The sequence below is a fragment of the Falco naumanni genome, chromosome 7, assembly GCF_017639655.2.
Source record: "Falco naumanni isolate bFalNau1 chromosome 7, bFalNau1.pat, whole genome shotgun sequence".
Taxonomy (NCBI): domain Eukaryota; kingdom Metazoa; phylum Chordata; class Aves; order Falconiformes; family Falconidae; genus Falco; species Falco naumanni.
The window spans coordinates 27,405,023-27,422,884 of NC_054060.1; the positions used below are offsets into that span (position 1 = coordinate 27,405,023).

Genomic DNA, 17,862 nt, shown 5'->3' on the forward strand with positions numbered 1-17,862 from the left:
CTTGTCCTGTCGCTGGGCACCGCTGAAAAGAGCCTGGCCTTGTCCTCTTGGCACTCACCTTTAGAAGCTGCAGTGTTCATGCTGTAGGACGGGCTCTTTGGACTGTCAGGAGAAGCCCAAAGAAATGAGATAGCCATTTACAAGTCTGGCTATTGACATCTGGTACTGGCTCAATACAGGTGACCCCTAAGGGCAATTACAGCCCTGACTGCTGGAGACAAGCAGCTAATGGGATTTTTGTGGCACAGGTGTCCTGTCCATTTGGTGGTGTTACCTCTAGCTTTCTCTTCTGTTTAGGTGATTGATTGATTGCTTAGGCAGTTTTTTCCAGGAGCTTAAGAAAAAGGAAAGCAAAAGTCCAGCTTAGAAAAACCAGTTTTTGAAGACTTTATCATTTCAATCAGTAAATATTTTTAATGATAATGCCTTTTTAACATTGAACTTACCCATTGCAAATCTGATCCTTCGGTTTGGATTTTAAGCCATTATTGTTTAACAAGTTGACCCATTTTTAGGCATCTGTGAGATACATTATTGCACCTTCAATTAGAAATTAGAGTCCAGAGAGTCTGGAGAGCCTTCGAATCTTGCTGGTGGGCTGATCTTACAGTCTTTGCACAGTGGGGGTTTGCAGGGAAAAGTACTTATTTCTGAATTCATTTCCGCTTCTTCTTGGGCTGTTTAAACAGAGCAGGGCTCCAGCAATCCCCTGCAGCACGTGAAGTTTCTGGTTGGTATGAAAGCAACAGCCAGCAGCTGATGTGAGCCATTTTTCACAGATTTGGCAGCCAAAAATTCCAGGCTGAGATCTTTCACGTGAGGGGTCAGCACGGTGATTGTCCCTAACAGCTCCATGTGCCTCTCAGATGTGAACCAAAAGCCCAGAGCCAGGCACACAGCCGGCCAATTTCTGTTCCAGCTCTGCAAATGGTGCAGTGAGTGCCGAGTCGACAGCGGTCCCGTGCTGCTGGTGCCCGCGTGGCCCGCAGCCGCCCGCCCAGCCGTGCAGACTGGCAAACTAACACGCCTCTTGTTCTTTGCTTCAACTTCCAGCTCTTCACCGAGTATGGCCGGCTGGCCATGGAGGAGACGTTCTTGAAACCTTTCCAGGTGAGTCTGAGGGTTCTGGCCAACACGTGTCCCCGCTGCTGGAGGTGGCTTGGCCCCGGGCCGGGTGGCTTCACCACGAGGTGTCACTGCAGTTTGCAAGACAGGAGGAGATGGTGATGCCTTGGGACTGGCTCAGCTGCACCAAGCAAAGGCTTTGTGCTTTCCTGCCCTCAGAGAGCCTTCCAAACACATCCAGCATCCCTCTTTCTTCTCTCTCTGAACCCTTGCCATCCTGAGAGCTCTGCCCTGTCCTGCTGGGCTTGGAGAGCAGTCAGGTTGTGCAGAAGGTTTGTCATGCTGTCTACCCGGGGACTCTCCCCAGACTTTGCTCTGAGGGGTTTGAAGCTGCCTGCCCTGGGAATCCCTGCTCCTGGCAAAATGAAAGGATGAGGATTAGCTCAGAGGTTTTGTGAGTGACAGCAGAGCTGTGGGAAGGCTCAGTTTAAGTGGGGTCTTAATTTCAAGTAAGGGACATCTGTTCACCCTGCTGCTTCCCAACCTGTGAAAATCTGGCATTCAAAGAAGGGAGAGTGTCGGGCAACTCCAGCTTGCTCTGGACACCAGAGCTGTGAGCACTTGCAGGGATGGGAGGATAGTTGGCTGTGACAGCCCTGTCCAGGAGGAGAGTGAATATAGGTGAAAAGAGATAAAGCAGAAGGGAGGGGGGCAGAAGGTATCGGTGGCATGGCTGTGGCAGCTCACAAAAGCTTCAGTCCTTTAACAGATGGAGTTGTGATTTTGTATGGCTTTGATTATGGCTGCACTGAATCCTGTGCACCTGAACAGGTTTGGAAGCTTTTAGAGGTCTGTGGGACCAGGTGTGAGGCAGGGAGCAGGGCCTAAGGGGACGAAGGGAGCAACGCTGTGAGTTACCCCCGCATCCTCACACCGCGGTGGGGCTGCAGGGCTCATTGCACGATGGGGATGGTAAACAGAAGGAAGATCCCATCTGTGGGGCTCTGGCCTTCTTGTCCTGTACAGGTCGTTCTTTAACCTGATGCTCTCTGGTGGTCCCAATGGCTTGGTCCAACTTCCAGCTGTCATCCACATTAGGTTAGGTGGTAGATGGATGAGGATTTGTGAGCTTCTCAAAGTGGGAGATAGCAGAGAGAAAAACATGCTGTAAAAACACAAATAGTAATTGGGAATGGGTTACAGCTATTTTACTTTTACCTTCTAACATAAAAAGAGAATTGCTGTCCTCACCACCTTCCTGGAAGTCCTAAGGGGTTTATAGGGTGTCTGTGGTCAAGAAGTGGGAATAAAAGGTTAAAAAATGCAACAAATGGACAGTCTGAGATTTTGGGGAGTTTTGAGGGTATACTGGATGCTGGCATGGACAGTTGACTCATAAATGATGTGAAAGCTACCAGTAAAAATATATGACTTGGAGTAGCAAGAGCTAGGAGAAAATTGTAACATGGTACAGAAAAAAGCCAGACATTAAATAAATATTCTTGTTCCTTATTTAGGAACTATCAGGATAACATAGCCAAATATTTCAGTGAAAGTGAAATCCTTTCTACTCCTTCAATAAAAAGGAGGCTGTAAGGGGAAACTTGTAAATATGCTTAAGTCATTAGGACTGGATAATAGGCTCAGATTTTACCAAAGACTGTAATTGCTGTCAAGTCACACGGTTTTGTGGATAGCAAGTCTTGTCGAACAATCCCATTATCAATTTTTAAAAGACCATGAGTTTGGTTGATAAAGGTAACTATCACCATGATATGTGGCTTTCTGTAAGCCTTATCTCCCTACAGTGCTGATTAAAGGCAAGTGAACAGCATACCAAGTCAGCATTGTCTCTTTTAATCCATTGTAAATGGATTAAAAACTCATTAACTGATAGACGATAGAGCACGCTGAACTAATTTTAGTAAGGAATCATCGTCTTTCAGAAGTGTTTCCCTGGGGCTTCCCCCAGGGTCTCTCTGATTCACTGTCATCTTCATTAATGATCTGGGGGGAAAAATATCAAATGGCTGCTGGTAACCCTTGCGGATGTGGTAACATTTGGTAGAGGGATCGATGGTGATGTGACCAGGTGAGCAACGGAGATCTCCTGGCCACATCGCAAAGTGGGCTGGTTTCCTGCAAAGCACAGTTTTAAAGGCAGCCGAGTATTTGGATTAGGAAGCAGGAGAAGGGTGATGGCAAATAAATTGCTTTTCCAGTGGGGAGGATGAGCCTGGTGCTTCTCGGTGTTTGTGGTTGAGGCTAAACAAAGTCAGACTAGCAACAGGGAGCATGCTGTTAATGAGGGGGCAATTTAATGGTTAGGGTAGCTTAATGAGAGATGCAGGGGCTTCTCTGGGAGCTGGAGGCTTTAAACCGAGACAGCTTTTTTTGCAGAAGTCTACAGCTTGAGTTTCTTGGGTGAGGTTCCAGGCCTGTAAGTCAAACAAGCTGAACCTCTTTTGTCCTTAAAATATACAAATCTGTAAAGGAAGCTTTGGAAAGCAGCTCCTATAGGAAAATGCTGCCAAGCAGGGAGTACAGCAAAAGCGTCATTAGTGGGGCAGTTGCATTGATCCTGCTGGAAGGGAAGTAATACTTGGCAGTGGAAAATTAACATTTCCCTTTGGCTCCTTCCTCTCCACGGTGTGTCCTCACACTTGTGCTGAAGTGGAACCGCCTGTGCTGCTCCATGAGCCCTGGCCAGATGCTGGTCCTGATTGTGATGTGTAGTGCCTGGCAGTTTGCTGAGTGGGAGTGGCTAGGGCACAGTAAAATCAGGAACAATTTTGCTTAAGAAAAAAGAAAATAATTCCTGAGTCAAACAGTGCAAGACATGCATAGCGTGTTTGTGGAAAAGTCCTAAACATGGACATATCTCTTAAGCATCTCATGATCTTAGAAAGAACAGTGTGTCCTGAAACAGCTGCCTGGGTGCAGTCACTGTGGATCGTCAGGCAGTTAGAACAGTGGGTTGGCCATTTCTCTCTCTCCTTTTTTTTTTTTTTTTTTTTGTTAACTTTTTCTGATGTTTTATGGAAGAGAAATAAGGAAGGGAAATATTTTCCCTTCCTCCACTAAATCTTTGTTCTAAACATAGACAATTTCTGGGGATATTCCAATGAAATGGATTCTGCTCACTTGACCTGCTTAATTCGTGTGCATGAGAGGAACCCTGGCACCCCTGCCAGGCCCTCCTGGGCTTCGGCGTTCAGGGCTCCCCCCTCCAAGCCGTGTATTTGTTACACAGGACACAGGTCCTTTGCACAGATGAGACACTGGAGACATGATTTCTTCTGAAAACTTTTTTTTTTTTAAATGGATTAAAAGTTGACCATACTGGTATTTATTTATTTATTGCATAGGAACTTTGAATGCCTCAATAAAGATTACAAAAGCCAGTGATTTCTTATTCACCCTCGTTATCCTGCATCTGCTTCTCATTAAAAGTCTGTCTGGAAGGCTGCCCAGTGAAAAAGGCTGAAAAAATGAGCCTGTAAAATTCCCATAGGATGGAACTAAATGTGGCTGGAATTAGAGAGCTCGTTGCCTTTTGTCCTGGTTAGCAAAATTCTCTTTCTTGTTTTGCAGTTTAAATGATTGATGCTATTCTTCCAGCTAGGGGATCAGACTGCTGCCCAGCAAACCCATGCAGCCGTCGGAGGTTTGCTCCCCCCTTCCCTTTGTAGGACACAGCCACACGTGCGGCCAGTCTGCGTGGTCTGGGTGCCACCGTGGGCTGGCCCTGCACAGAGGGGTATTTCCACCCGTGGAGGTGTGAGACGCTGCTGGAGCTAGGCAGGGACTCGGGGCCGGGTCTCGTGGTGGCATGAAGGTGGGGGCGAGGGTGCTGGGGGGGTTCTGCCACCGCTGTGGACTCCAGTGTTTGCTGCAAGTGGTGGTGGCAGGGAGGGAGGCCCCGAAATCCCATGTGGACCCCCTTTTGATAACGTACGGCAGAATTAGGCATCTCCTGTAGCCACTCCTGGTCCTGTGTTAGCAGAGAACCACAGAGCAACAGAGAAAGATGAGTTTCTCTGAGCTGGCGCTGGAGCCGCTGGGGGCTGTATGGCACTGACCCCCATGTGTTTCTGTTTTCTAGTCCCTTATATTTCTTGTTCGTGACTGGAGCTTCCCTTACGAATTTTCCTACGGATCTGATGGTGGTGCAAGATTTTTGGAGAAGCGGCTGAAGGTGCGTTCTTTCTGATCTGGGTTCACTTAGTGAGCAGAGCTAGCCTGGGGGTACGCTTTGGGTGATGGAGACTGAGGAAGCAAATTGGCTTGTGACCCAGGGATGATACACTGCCATCACCTGCATGGATGGAGAGTGTGTGGAGCACGAGGGCGAGACCTTGATCTGGGGGATGACTGGTGCTGGAGGGTGTAATCCTGGGCAGGGAACAAGGAATGGGGTGCAGAGTACCCGCACCAGTGGGGGTTCAGCTGGGCGGCCGCAGTGCTGGCTGATAGGTTTGAACTGCAACGTGCAGAGATGCTGGTTATGGGCACACTTAGCCAGTGCCTTAAAATCATGCAAGAGCCATTTTAGGAGCCTGAATTTCCTTGCCGTGTTCAGTGGAGGGCTGAGACTGCCTGTGCTAGGCTTCTGCCCCAGCCCAGGCTCCCTGCGGGTCTCTTGCTGGGAGAGGTGTTAGAGATGGGAGTCAACAGATTCCCAAGAGAGCCGGAATGATGTTTTAGTAAGAGGTGGTTGTACAGTAAAAATGATGGGCGTGGGCTCCCCTGGGATTAATCAGGAAATGCATGGGTGATTTGGTCTAGAGAGGCCTAATTAAATGTGAGACAAGGAAGGCCCTAGTGGGAAATCCCACATGTTTTTGTATTCCAGTCATACATGGACATGCACATTTTCCGAATGATAATAACATGCCCCAGGGCATGTGGTCAGAGACGCGCTAGTTCCTTGGTCGCTGGAAGAGCCTTGTCTTTGTCCTCTATGCAGCGTATCCCTATGGAATGTCCTCCTGTGTTGTTTTTTCCCTCTGTAAGCAGCCAAAATGGAAAGTACCCCGTGCTTCTGCCAGCACCGTGGGCCCAGCATTACCAGTGTCCCTATCAGAAGGAAACTCCCTGATCCCAAACTGGTCTCTCGCAGGTCTCAGGAAATCAGCATGAAGAGCTGCAGAACGTCAGAAAGCACATCCATTCCTGCTTCACCAAAATCTCCTGCTTCCTCTTACCTCACCCGGGCCTGAAAGTCGCCACCAACCCGAATTTTGATGGAAAACTGAAAGGTATGAAGGCAAAGGTCTGGTTTTTAGGCTGGTACCTTGGATGCCCTGGCAGACTGTTCCGCTGGTTCCTGAAACCTCTATTAAGTATTTTTCATGAAAATTCCAGGAGAGGAGTTGGATCCTCTTCTCAGTGATGTACACGCGCTCAGCTGCTTCTCCCGAGTCCAGCAGACAGAAGTGGAGGCAGAAAAGGTGTGGGAGGCTGAAAATGTCAAGGAGCCCCTGGCAGTAAGCCCTGTGAGGACAGATGGCTGCCAGGCAAATGGGGAAGGGCAGGGCTGGGACAGGAGGTGTGTGTGGACGTGCTGTTGAGCCCCCAGTTAACTCCCGTGCCTCACCTGCAATTCGGCACAGATGCAGAGTGGTGTGGGCTGGTTGCTTCAAGGCAGGCTGGTGCTTGGGGAGGGTGGAAGGCCGGTCCTGCTTCCTATCAAGAGAATATTACTTCACTTTGAAAAGCTTTCCAAGGAATATTTAATCTTCCTGATTTATCTGATCAGTGGTTTCCCTACAGGGCAGGCTTAGTTCAACAGGTTAAAAAAAAAGGGGGAAGGAAAAAAAGCCGTGGTAAGATTCTCCACTCTGAAAGAGCCACGTGCTGTGGATTTTTTTAGTTGTTTGTTGGGAACCACCTGCTTACCAGCATCACTGCTTACAGGCAGCTTGTGATCTTAGCAATAGAGACAGCGGCCCATTAGTCACTTAAGTTAGCAGCAGAAGGATGTTTTTCTCTGGTTTTATCTGCCTAGTGATCAGACTTGTTCTTCTGGCAAACTCGGTGCCAACTAGCAAGCAGGATGGCAAGGCAGCAGGGCTGGGTGTCACAGCGCTCTCCAAACTAGCCGGCTGCAGCAAGGTCTTGTACTACCACATACCAACATACTCTTCATGCCAGTCCCTCTGCTGCCTTCTCTAGTCTCTCCTCATCCAGGGCACACATTCTCTCTTCTCTCTGCTTCTTCCTCCTCTCTCTTCCTCAGCTGCTCTCTCTTCTTTGGCTGCCCAACCTCTTAACAGAACCAGCCACAGCTGTACCTTATCTACATCATCCAACCCTCCGCCACTGAAGCCAGCCCACAGCTGTATGTTATCAATGATAATTAACCCAGCTTCATTCCTCTACAGGCAGGCATGCTTATGGAAACTGAGCTGATCTCTCTTAGCTCCCCCCTTAATTTCAGGTGCTGAGTAGTATTGAATGAGTAGTGTGTGCAGAACTGGCACAGGACTTGTCAGCCGTGTCTTGATGCCGTTTTCCTGTTCCCTCAGAGCCGTAACCAGCTTTTTGTGATCTGTTGGAGCAGATGTGGGGAAGTGTCCCCTCTCTCCTTACCTTCCAAATGCCTGGATGTTGCATTGTTTTTTCTGTCTTCAGCCTGTACGGTTTAATTCAAATGGCAATAAATGGATGTCAGACACTATGAAGCCCTGAGAATGACTGTTAGGAGATGAGTCTGCCTCTGTTGAAGTGACACAAGCACCTCATGGACCCCTCAAACAGCACCCTGTGCCAGCCCTGAGCTTTGGCAAAGGGGACAGGTTGGTAGGAGCAGAGATTGTGCCTGTTCCTGGCACCTGCACCAAGGAGCATTTAATGGTGCAATACAAATGCACAGTCACTCGCAGGATTACTTAGCATACCTGTGCCAAGTGCCTAATCGTTTGCAAAAGCTTTAAAATGCTTTGCAATGAGAATTTCATGTATGGGTTTATAGAGGACCAAGAACTTGGCACAGAAAACCTTACCTGCTCAGGAGGTGGCAGGGATGGGAGCCAGAAAGCCTGAGCCCTGGCAGAGGATTTCCACTACGGGTGCCATGGAGCAGAACAAAGGGAAGGCACGGCATGGGTCCATGCCCCGTACACTAAAGGTCATGATTTGCAAAGAGTGTGTCTAGGCAAGAAGAAGCTGCTCTCTGGCTGTCAGTGTTGCATGCACATTACCAGCATCATCAGCAAAAGCAGGTTCTTTTACCTATGCAGTCACATTTGTGTTTGCACATATGTTTTTGAGACCATGAAGCTGGTTTGTGGATGTATGCACAGCTGTATATTCTGTCTGTGAGTTAAGTAACAACTTAACTGGGGCCATGATCATTTCTGAGTACTGGCATCACTACGTTATAGTGTCTGAGTCTCTGGCTTGACTCTCCTGCTCTCGTTTCACGTTCGCCAGTCTGCCTTCGGGCTGGTGCTGATGGCATTGGGTTTTGTTTCCAGAAATAGACGATGAGTTCATCAAGAACTTGAAGATTTTGATACCTTGGCTTCTTAGTCCTGAGAGCCTGGATGTTAAGGAGATCAATGGAAACCATATCACCTGTCGAGGCCTTGTGGAGTATTTTAAGGTATCGGCTTATTTAAGAGAAAGTGGGCTTATTCATCTGTGGCATGCTTGCACTTTTGCTGTAATTAAAGGGTAAAGCAGCAGCAGGCAAGCCAGCGCTTGATGGCCAGAGGAAATGTTCTTGCTCCAGCTAATAGTCCTGACTGTCATTGCTGCAGAAAGCAAACACCTCCCGGTCGCATATTTGCCCACACAGTAAGGCCACCGGGTGGGTAGGGCTGTTTCCCTCCCCAGGAGAACTGAGGACCAGAGGGAGGGAGGCTGAGGGCTGTGTTCCTGTTGCCTTTGGAAAAAGCTTAGTTTTGTTGTCATGACTACTGGGACATTTTGATGCAAGACATTATTGAGTAACTCTCACCACCTACTCTCCAGAGCTACCTGACTCTGGCTCCTTCTCCTTCAGTAAAGGATGGAGGTAGGTGCAAATCCAGCGGTAGAGATAGTGTGAGACTTGAGTGGCTGACTCAGGCCACCCAAGGAGTGGACCGCAAGCCGTCTTAAGTAGCATTTTCTGACAGAGCATCCCCTGCCAAAGCCATCTTGTGCCAGGAACGTCCTCCTCTTCCGTGCTCTTAACATCCTGTTAAAGCTGTGACTGGAGCTGGGTGGGGGTGTTTGTGTGTCACTTGTGTGTGCCGCATTCAGTGTGATTTCATTGTCTGTGTGCTGTTTTGCAGGCATACATAAAGATCTACCAAGGGGAAGAATTGCCACACCCAAAGTCGATGCTGCAGGTATGCGAGTGTGAGGTGTGACCTGGTGGGCATTCATGCGCTATAATTGCCGTTAATTTCCAGTTAATTGTCAGCAGTGGCCAGCTAGTGCAGTGTATTGGGTCTACTGTGATTTTGTTTCAAATGCCTTAAGTTTAACAACCCAAGAAATGGCTCTTTTGGAAAGTATTTGACAGTCACGAGTCTGGTATAGCTTAGCAATTGTGGCAGCACGGCTTGTGGACTGTGGTGACTCTCTCTGCGCACAGTGTCAGCTGGCTTAGCTGAAATGATTCCCCCACAGGTAAATAGCATCATCATTGGCTGCGGTGGGGCCGCACACGAAGGTGACATGGCCCTGCACGTGGGCAGTGGCTGCTGGGCTGCAGCTCCGCTCTCTGAGCCAGACAGCTTTGCGGGAGGTTGCAGCTGTAGCTGTTTACATATGACTGAGCCTTTTATCTGTTTTTTTGCTGTTTCCCACAGCTTAAGCCAAAGTTTTTGTTGCTCTGGCTTGGAGGGTAGGAATCCTTTCTCCATGCGGGCTTTTTCCTGGAGGGACTGAGAACTCTGGATGTGTCAGTATGGGATGATCTTATTTGGCATTGGCCAGAGGCTGGGGAGAGTACACTTGGCTAAGACAAGGGAGCTGTTTAATTCTGTACGTGTGCAGCGGGGTACCATGCACATGTCCTGGCCCCGTGCACATGTGGACCATGTGGACATGTGGACCCAGTGGCCGTTACTCTTTACAGTTACACTAATCTTACCTTTCTGCAGCTGAACTTTGTACCCCTTTTGCCCTTCTTGCAGGCCACAGCAGAAGCCAACAATTTAGCAGCAGTTGCCACTGCCAAAGACACCTACAGCAGAAGAATGGAAGAGGTAGGTGGCTCTGAGCATGTAGTTTCACTGTGCTCATATCTCCGGGCTCCCCTGTCCTCATGGGGAAACCTCCCTGCCTGCATTCTTGGTCGAGGATGTCCTGCATGGACTTGTCCAGGACTGGTTACAGTGCAGTCAGGGTCCCAAAGGGGGTCTCTCCTATGTGCGTGGTGGAGAAGGGGCTTTCTCACAGGCTGGAGGAGAGCAATGCCGGTCAGGGTATCATGGCAGGACAGGGGATGGTCACTGTTTCATCCCATGGCAGCTTTATGCAGACCACATGGCCTCTGCTGAATTTGCATCCCCCCTCCCAGTGTTCCCCAGTGTGGGTAGGTGCAACCCAAAAATGTGATGTAGCGGGGTGGCAGTGCTGTGTGACCATGCAGCCCATGCTATGTCTGGTCCTAATTGGGGAATAGAGTCATTATAACTGGCTTTTCACCTGTGCCCTTCCATGTCAGCCCATCTTTCAGCTCTGGTGAGGGGATGGTTGTGATATTTAAGGTGAAGGTCAGACGTCAGCCTGCCTCCAGCCACTTCCAGGCCCCCGCTCTGTTCATCAGTATTGGAGATTGCTGCCTGGTGGCAGGAAAAAGGGACAGAGCTGCATGGCCAAACTGCCTGTGGACTGCCCTGCACCTTAAAACGAATGTGTCCATACTCTGAAGCAGAAGGAAAATGCCGTGGAGCCTCCAGCACTAGAAAATGCCGGGGTTCAGGGTCCTGCAGGTCGGTGCAGCGCAGCCAACAATGTTGCCTGAGGTGCTGGCTTGGGCTGTGAGCGAACTCAGTAGAGGAGCTGTGGGATGCAGCTTCCCTGTGCAGACACCAGTTTTAATCTGCACCTTGCAGAGCTATCCCTGATGAACAGCACAGCTGTGGGGGTCTTCCTGCAGGATCCAGTGGTCTGTGCTAAATGGGAGCCTGTAGAGCCCTGATTCCAGTGGTTAGCACAGCACAGGAGCTGTGGGTGCTGAGGTTTCTGGAGTGATCGGACTGTGTTTTCCACACAGGTCTGTGGTGGGGACAAGCCCTTCCTTGCACCTAGTGACCTCCAGACCAAGCATGTGGAGCTGAAGGAAGAGGCTGTGAAGCTGTTCCGTGGGGTGAAGAAGATGGGTGGGGAGGAATTCAGCCGTCGCTACCTCCAGCAGCTGGAGAACGAGATAGATGAGCTCTACATCCAGTACATCAAGCACAACGACAGCAAGAACATCTTCCACGCCGCCCGCACCCCCGCCACGCTCTTTGTGGTCATCTTCATCACTTACGTGATAGCTGGAGTGACCGGCTTCATTGGCTTGGACATCATAGCCAGTCTGTGCAACATGATCATGGGCTTGACACTTATCACACTGTGTACCTGGGCATATATCAGATACTCTGGGGAGTACAGAGAACTGGGCGCAGTAATAGACCAAGTGGCCGCAGCGTTATGGGACCAGGTAGGATAAAGAGCTTTTGATTTAAAACAAACAAACAAACAAACTTCTACCAAGTTCTTAAGTGTTGAGTTTCCTGGGGCTTTTCCTCCCCTTTGAGATGGCTTTTGCATGTAGGGTTGTTAGATGCTCTGGCTGGACCTGCCTGGGCAGATCCAGCTGCGTGAGCTGGTTGTGTTGTGATCAGGGGGGAGGAGATGACCTGTGCCCCGTCTTCTTCAGACAGCGGGACGATGGGTTTTAATCCACTCCTTAGACCTTCTAGGTGGGGAAAGCAGAGATTGAGGAAATGGTTTCAGGTCAGTCTGTGGAGTTGATTGTAAGGGGGAGATGTCTCAGGGACTGGAGGTGATGGGCTGGGGGGTAGTGCCCGGTGGCTGTAGCACAGGTAGGCAGTGCAAGGAGCGTCAGAGCAGGAGTGAACAGCGAGGCTGGAGCTGCGTCCCAGGCCACCCCTTCCCCTGCTTAAGCCTGAGCCTCTGAATCCTGCCCAAAGTGAAAAGACAAGCCGTGTAGATCCCGGCTGCGGATGAGAAAACTCACAGCAAGCTCTTTTGTTCTGCCTTTTTTTTTCTTCTTGTCTTACCCATCACCAAATGCCAGCCTGTGGAGCCTCGGCCCTTGCGGGAACGGGGCAGCTTTGCCGAGGGTCCCTAGGGGAAGGCTGTCACAGAGCTGGAGTTGCGCCTTTTGGGTGTGTGTGTCTGTATGTCAAAAAGGAAGGCCTGGATCTCCGCCCTGGTGCGGGGCAGGGGTCTGGCTCTCCCCCCTCTGCGGGAGGCTGAGCCCAGGTCTCGGCTCTGCCCGCTTTGGCACTGGGCTCTGCTTTCCCGTTACAGCCACAGCTGTGCTGGCTCGGTGGGTCTCACCTGCTCTTTTTCGATTCCTTTTTTTCCCCAAACAACATGTGAAGCTCGTGGCTGGGCCCCCGTGTCAAGCAGGAACACTTCTGAAACCTTAAAGATGGTCACCGTGACAAATCCCCCTGCTGCGTGGCTCTGCCCGCTTTCTGGCAGCGCCGGCCCCGGGCAGGGTTATCTCGCAGCCCACCGCTGCAGTATTTTTAACGCTGGGTCTTTCCTGTTTCCCCTTGTGCAGCAGCCCTTTCCCCCCCTGATTGCAGGGGTGCCGGGGGGAGCCCAGACCCTGCGGGTCACCCCAGGCCGGGGAGCAGTCCTGCGGTGGCCTCCTGCTCTTCCCGTGGCACAGCCGGGCGAGCTCATTCTTTGCTTGGCCCTCAGAAGCCACCAGCTGCAGTCGTGAGTTTTATTTCTGTAGTGCTCCAAGGCAGAAAAGGCCATTCTTAACAGCTTTACCTGCTCCTTCCCTGCCTGTTATCCACAGCGAGGTTTGGATTGAGAGTGAGCACATTCCCTTCATTCCCGTTGCTGCACGGAGAGCTGTGGCTGGAGCTAAACATGCAGCTTTGGGAGGAAAAAATGGAAGTGTTTATTATTCAATTCCTTCATTCCTGAGCTGGGTAGTGGTGTTGCTCAGCTGAGCTGCCTTTAAAATAAGTTGGATGGGGAGGCAGCTCGTTGCCTGTATCCCAGGCGGGTTCATCCTGGCTGCCCTGACCTCTGTGGCCTGAGCATCTGCAGTAACCCCCCGCGGGCGCCCAGTGCCCCTGCGGTGGCTCTTTGCTCGGGGACCTTCCTGGTGTGTTCAAGCTCAGCATTTGCAGGAATTAGTGGGGGGTTTAAGCAAGAACAAGACCCAGCCAGCAGGGAGCCAGAGATGCTGCCTGCTTGCAACTTGCCCAGCTGGGGAAAAATAAAGAGGTTAAAGTGCCTGCAGCTGCTCCCTGGCACCCTGCTGGTCCGCGTGGGCTGTGTGGCACAGCTTTCCAACCGGAGGGAAAGTTCTCCCGAGGAGCTGTGCAGGCAGGCGGTACCGGCCCTGCTGCGGGCACCGGGGCCCGTTGCGATACACAGGGCTGGTGGCCAAGTGGCCCGGGTGGGTTCATAGCCTTCGTGGCTCTGTCCCATGCGAGTGCTCAGGGTCCTGTGGTGGCGGGACCGGCTGCAGGAGGGATGGATGGAGATGTGAGGGGTCCTGCAAGAGGGGCAGCCTGTGCGGGGCGAATCCCCCTGGGAATACCCGGCCATGGTTGCACCAGCAAGTGGCTGTGGCCAGAGGCGTGAGCCCCGTACGCTCCCGTGGATGTGCATGATACACAGAGATGCTTTTCTTTCTTTTTCTGTCTCCCCCTTCCCAATGCCTCTCCCCAGGGAAGCACGAATGAGGTAAGTGGCTCTTGTTCTCTGCATGCAACACCACTCGGCTCCCATGGGCCGGAGGCTGCCGGGGAAAGGCGTCTTGGACGCAGATGCACGGTTTAGCTGCATTGCTGCCTTTGGGCTCATGGAGGATGGGGGCTGCAAGGGCCCCGGGCAGCGGCCGGCATCCTGGCCCTCCACCTAGGCACCTGCTGGCAGCTGGGCTCTGGTTGCTCCCTGTGATCCAGATGCCTGGGGAAGGTCGTTGAATGTGGGGCCTGTGCTCCAGGCAGTGCTGGAAGCCAAGTGGGGGAGAGATTTGGGTGGGGAGGATGTTTGTTATGATGGGAATTTTCATCTTTCTCCCATCAGTTCTGTTTGGGGATTTTTCCTGTTGTGCTGAGAGGTCAAACCAAAACACCGGTTGGTTTTGTAGCACCAGCTGTGTGGGCATCACACTGCCCCAGCAGCCAAGGAGGCCCCATACTTGGTCAGGCCTCTCTGTGCAGCTGGAAGTGCCGCATATTGTATTTTAGGCAAAACCACTCCATCCCGGCTTGAGTAAGCTGAACGCAGAGCCTGGGGGGCATGGTTTATCTCCGCAGCCTCCTGCTGGGGCAGCATGCTGAGCCCCTCTCGCCCTGCATGGCAGGGGAACTGGGGTCAGCAGCCCGTGTGTGCCAGGCTCCGGTGGCTCCGCTTGCCCGGCACCGCAGGGGCACAACGCTGAACTGCTTGCCAGGCCTGCGCCGAGGCCACCTGGAACCTTGTTTAGGCAAAGCCTCATCAGCATCTAATTAAAACGAAAAAGGCATCCTTACTAGTCTGTATTACCGCGCACGCATGTTAATCCAGTAGGTGTGTGGCGGAAGACAGCTTTGTCTTTTCTTGTGTCACCGAAGCCTGACATCTGTCAGTGTCAGCGCACGTTTCACCCACTGTTATGTGGGGAGTTCCTCAAAAGAAAGTCAGAGCAGCTCTCACAGGTCCGAAGGCCATTTGAAAAAAAAAAAAAGGTGTTGAAAATCAACCCATTTTCCCCCCAGCAGCCAGCCCAGTCCGGCTGTTTTGGCACTAATGCTGAGCAGCTAAGAGTGTTCCTACCTCTGGGTCCCTGGGCTTGGCTCTGGCTTGCACAGCAGCAGGAGGCAGGACCTGGTCTTTGCTATTGATGAGCTCTTGAACAGATCCTGTCAGGTAAAAGTCAACTCCGTGAGACTAGTTTTGCAAGAAAAAAAAGCCTAAAATAGCGCTAAGTGCTGCAAGGTCACTCACTTCTGGAGTGTTTGAAGGTGTATTTTCGAGGAGGAAACCCATAGCAGCTCCATGAAGTGTCCTCCACCAGCCCACTACATTCCCAATCCCAAAACACTTGGCATGCCAAGCCCCACATCCCTTCCCTACAGCCCATTTGGGATGTGGGCAGCATCGCTTTAAACACCCCGGAGCCCCAACAGCCCCCTCTCCCTCACTGTGGCTTCAGCCTCTCCAGCTTCGCTCATCTTCCCCAAGCACCAGAGGAACGCATCGCCCCATGACTGTTCCCATCCTGAGCTAATCCCGACTCGGCAGCAGTCCTGAGGTCCCCAGCAGGAGCTGCTGCGGTTTTAGTTTATTTTTGTCATTTTTTCATATTTTTTTCCCCAATGACAAACGCATTTGCTATGGAAACAGAGCTGTGACAGCTGTTCACACCGCAGCCTCTGCAGCCAGCCCCATAGCTCAGCATCTCCTGTGCCCGTTGCACTGGGTGGGAAGCCCAGCGTGGGGGGGACATGGGGTGTTACATGCCAGCCTCCAGCCCTTGCGATCACTTGTCTCAGCCCCGTGGCTGCTGGCGTTGGCTCCACGCAGCCCCACAGCCACACCAGCTCAGCCCACGCACTGGTACCAGTACCGATACTGGTACAGCGATGTGCTGCAGGAACACGTGGTTGTTAGGCTGTGATGCTGTTTGTGCAGGGCCAGCTCTTCTGTCAGAGGGGGAAATACACCCGGGTAGAGAGAGAAAAATCGTAAAATTAGGAGGAAAAAATAATAATATGCATTTATCTGGATGATAAATCAAAATGATCCTGACAAACTGGGGTCCCATTACATAGCAGAGCCTGCCATATGACGTGCTGGCTATCTGCCTGGTGGTGTAAAACAAACTGCTGAGGATGCAGAAATTCAAACTCACGCGTGAAACCCATAGGCAAACCCCCTCCCCCCACCCCCTCCCCGCCCCCGTAAGTTAATGCAACTCGAGGGGCTCCTCCCATAGCCAAGCCATTTAAAAATTAGCAGAAGTGGTGCTCTTCAGTCTTACCCCTGTGGGACACTTGCCACAACCAAGCGCTGGCACAGAACAACCCGCCGCTGCAGCAGGACGGCGAAAGCACAGCCCGTACGTGTGACGCGCAGCAGGGCTGGGGACGTGACCATCTTCTTTTCTCTTTTTTTTTTTTTTTTTTTCTATTCCCTCCCCAGGCTTTGTACAAACTGTACAGCGCAGCAGCGACTCACAGACATTTGTACCATCACGCCTTCCCCGCACAGAAAGCGGAGCCCGCCGAGGGTGCGGAGAGGAAGAACGTGTAAGCCGGGCGCGTTCCCGTCGGTGCATGAACAAGGTGTGGGTGTCTCATCCTCAACCCTCTCATCCTCGTACCCATCACAAGCTCCTGCTGCAGACAGGGAGAGTGGAGAACGTGTCATGTGTAAGGTGGTTCGGTGTGTTCGTTCGACAGCGCGGTGTTTGACGGGAAGATGTCAGCATGTTTTTCATTTTGTTAATATGTACATATTGGTACTGCCGCAACGACAAAGTGCTTTTAATTTGTAATAGCCAGCATACTTCCCAGCTAATTTATGAAGCCTTATTTTCCCCTTCTTAATCAGTTATGAAGTCACTGAAGGACTCATAATTTACATGATACTGCAGCTAAAAATCTCCCAGACCTTAGCTTACTCAAAAGCCAACTTATTTTCAGATACTTGAACACATTATAACATGTAACCGAATTTTTTCTTCAGCTATTCATTACATAAACGTAATTAAAAATGTAATAACTTGCTTTATCAAGAAACTGTAAGGGCACTTCTGCTATGGTATGTTAAGGATCTTGTAGGAAAGCCTACTTTTCTGTTTGTAACCGCTGCACAAAGTATCACTTTGTATTTGTATTGGAGGAAGTTTCACTGTATTTCTGTATATATATTCATTATAGCGTATAGAAAGTGTGTTCAACAGTTCTATTCTTTTATCGTCAGATCTATTAAAGTTTGCTTTCAGTTCCTAAGGAGGTGGCTGCACAGGAACAGTTATTGACTAACGAGGCAAGAGCTTCTCGTTTTTTTGGGGGTTTTTTACCTTTGTGGTTAATTCTGGGCCTTCAGAATCTGTGTTTTCAGGGTAAGCTGGTATTTTGACAATACTCTGGCCTGTCCCCTGCCTGGCTGCACCCCTGGTGCTTCTGTCACTGACAAGGTAAGGCCAGGCTTAGTAAGTCATCCGCAAAATAAAGTCTCTTTTAAACTCTACTTTTAACAGCAGAGAGAAAGCTGTTTAAGCGAAGCAAGGCTGAAGGGTGCTCGCCCGGGCCCTGCCACCCCTCAGCTCACCCATGTGAAGAACGGGCCTGTGACACGGCATGGATGGTGACACTCGGGCTCAGCCATAGCTGCTTCAGGCATTCAGGCAGTGGCGGTGGGCTCGGTGCAGTGCGGTTCGGGTTTTACAGAGGCTGCTGCCACGGCAGCGGCTGTGTTCCGCCTGGGCAGGGTGGATCAGCAGGACCAGAGCGCGGCTCGGCGCCGGCACCGAGCAGCTGAGAGCATCTGAACCGCGTGGGTGTTCAGAGAACGCGGCTACCGAGTGTCACCATCCCTGCTTGGATCTTTTTACTGGTTACAAGAACATTTGATTTGATGTTCTACAAGGAAAAA

The 17,862-nt window shown here is 50.9% G+C and overlaps 1 protein-coding gene across 2 annotated transcripts in view; it reads left to right on the top strand.

The window, feature by feature from the left end:
* Positions 1-17,216, top strand: part of ATL1 (atlastin GTPase 1) — a 32,227-nt gene extending 15,011 nt beyond the window's left edge. The window contains exons 6-14 of one of the 2 annotated variants that reach the window (XM_040602458.1): positions 1,054-1,110; positions 5,171-5,263; positions 6,188-6,326; positions 8,547-8,674; positions 9,351-9,407; positions 10,200-10,271; positions 11,285-11,716; positions 13,945-13,959; positions 16,405-17,216. In XM_040602458.1, coding sequence (XP_040458392.1) covers positions 1,054-1,110; positions 5,171-5,263; positions 6,188-6,326; positions 8,547-8,674; positions 9,351-9,407; positions 10,200-10,271; positions 11,285-11,716; positions 13,945-13,959; positions 16,405-16,515 — 1,104 coding nt within the window. In that variant the 3' untranslated portion in view covers positions 16,516-17,216. The remainder of the gene's footprint in view (positions 1-1,053; positions 1,111-5,170; positions 5,264-6,187; positions 6,327-8,546; positions 8,675-9,350; positions 9,408-10,199; positions 10,272-11,284; positions 11,717-13,944; positions 13,960-16,404) is intronic. The other variant, XM_040602459.1, reaches the window with a different exon arrangement.
* Positions 17,217-17,862: the final 646 nt, after the last annotated feature.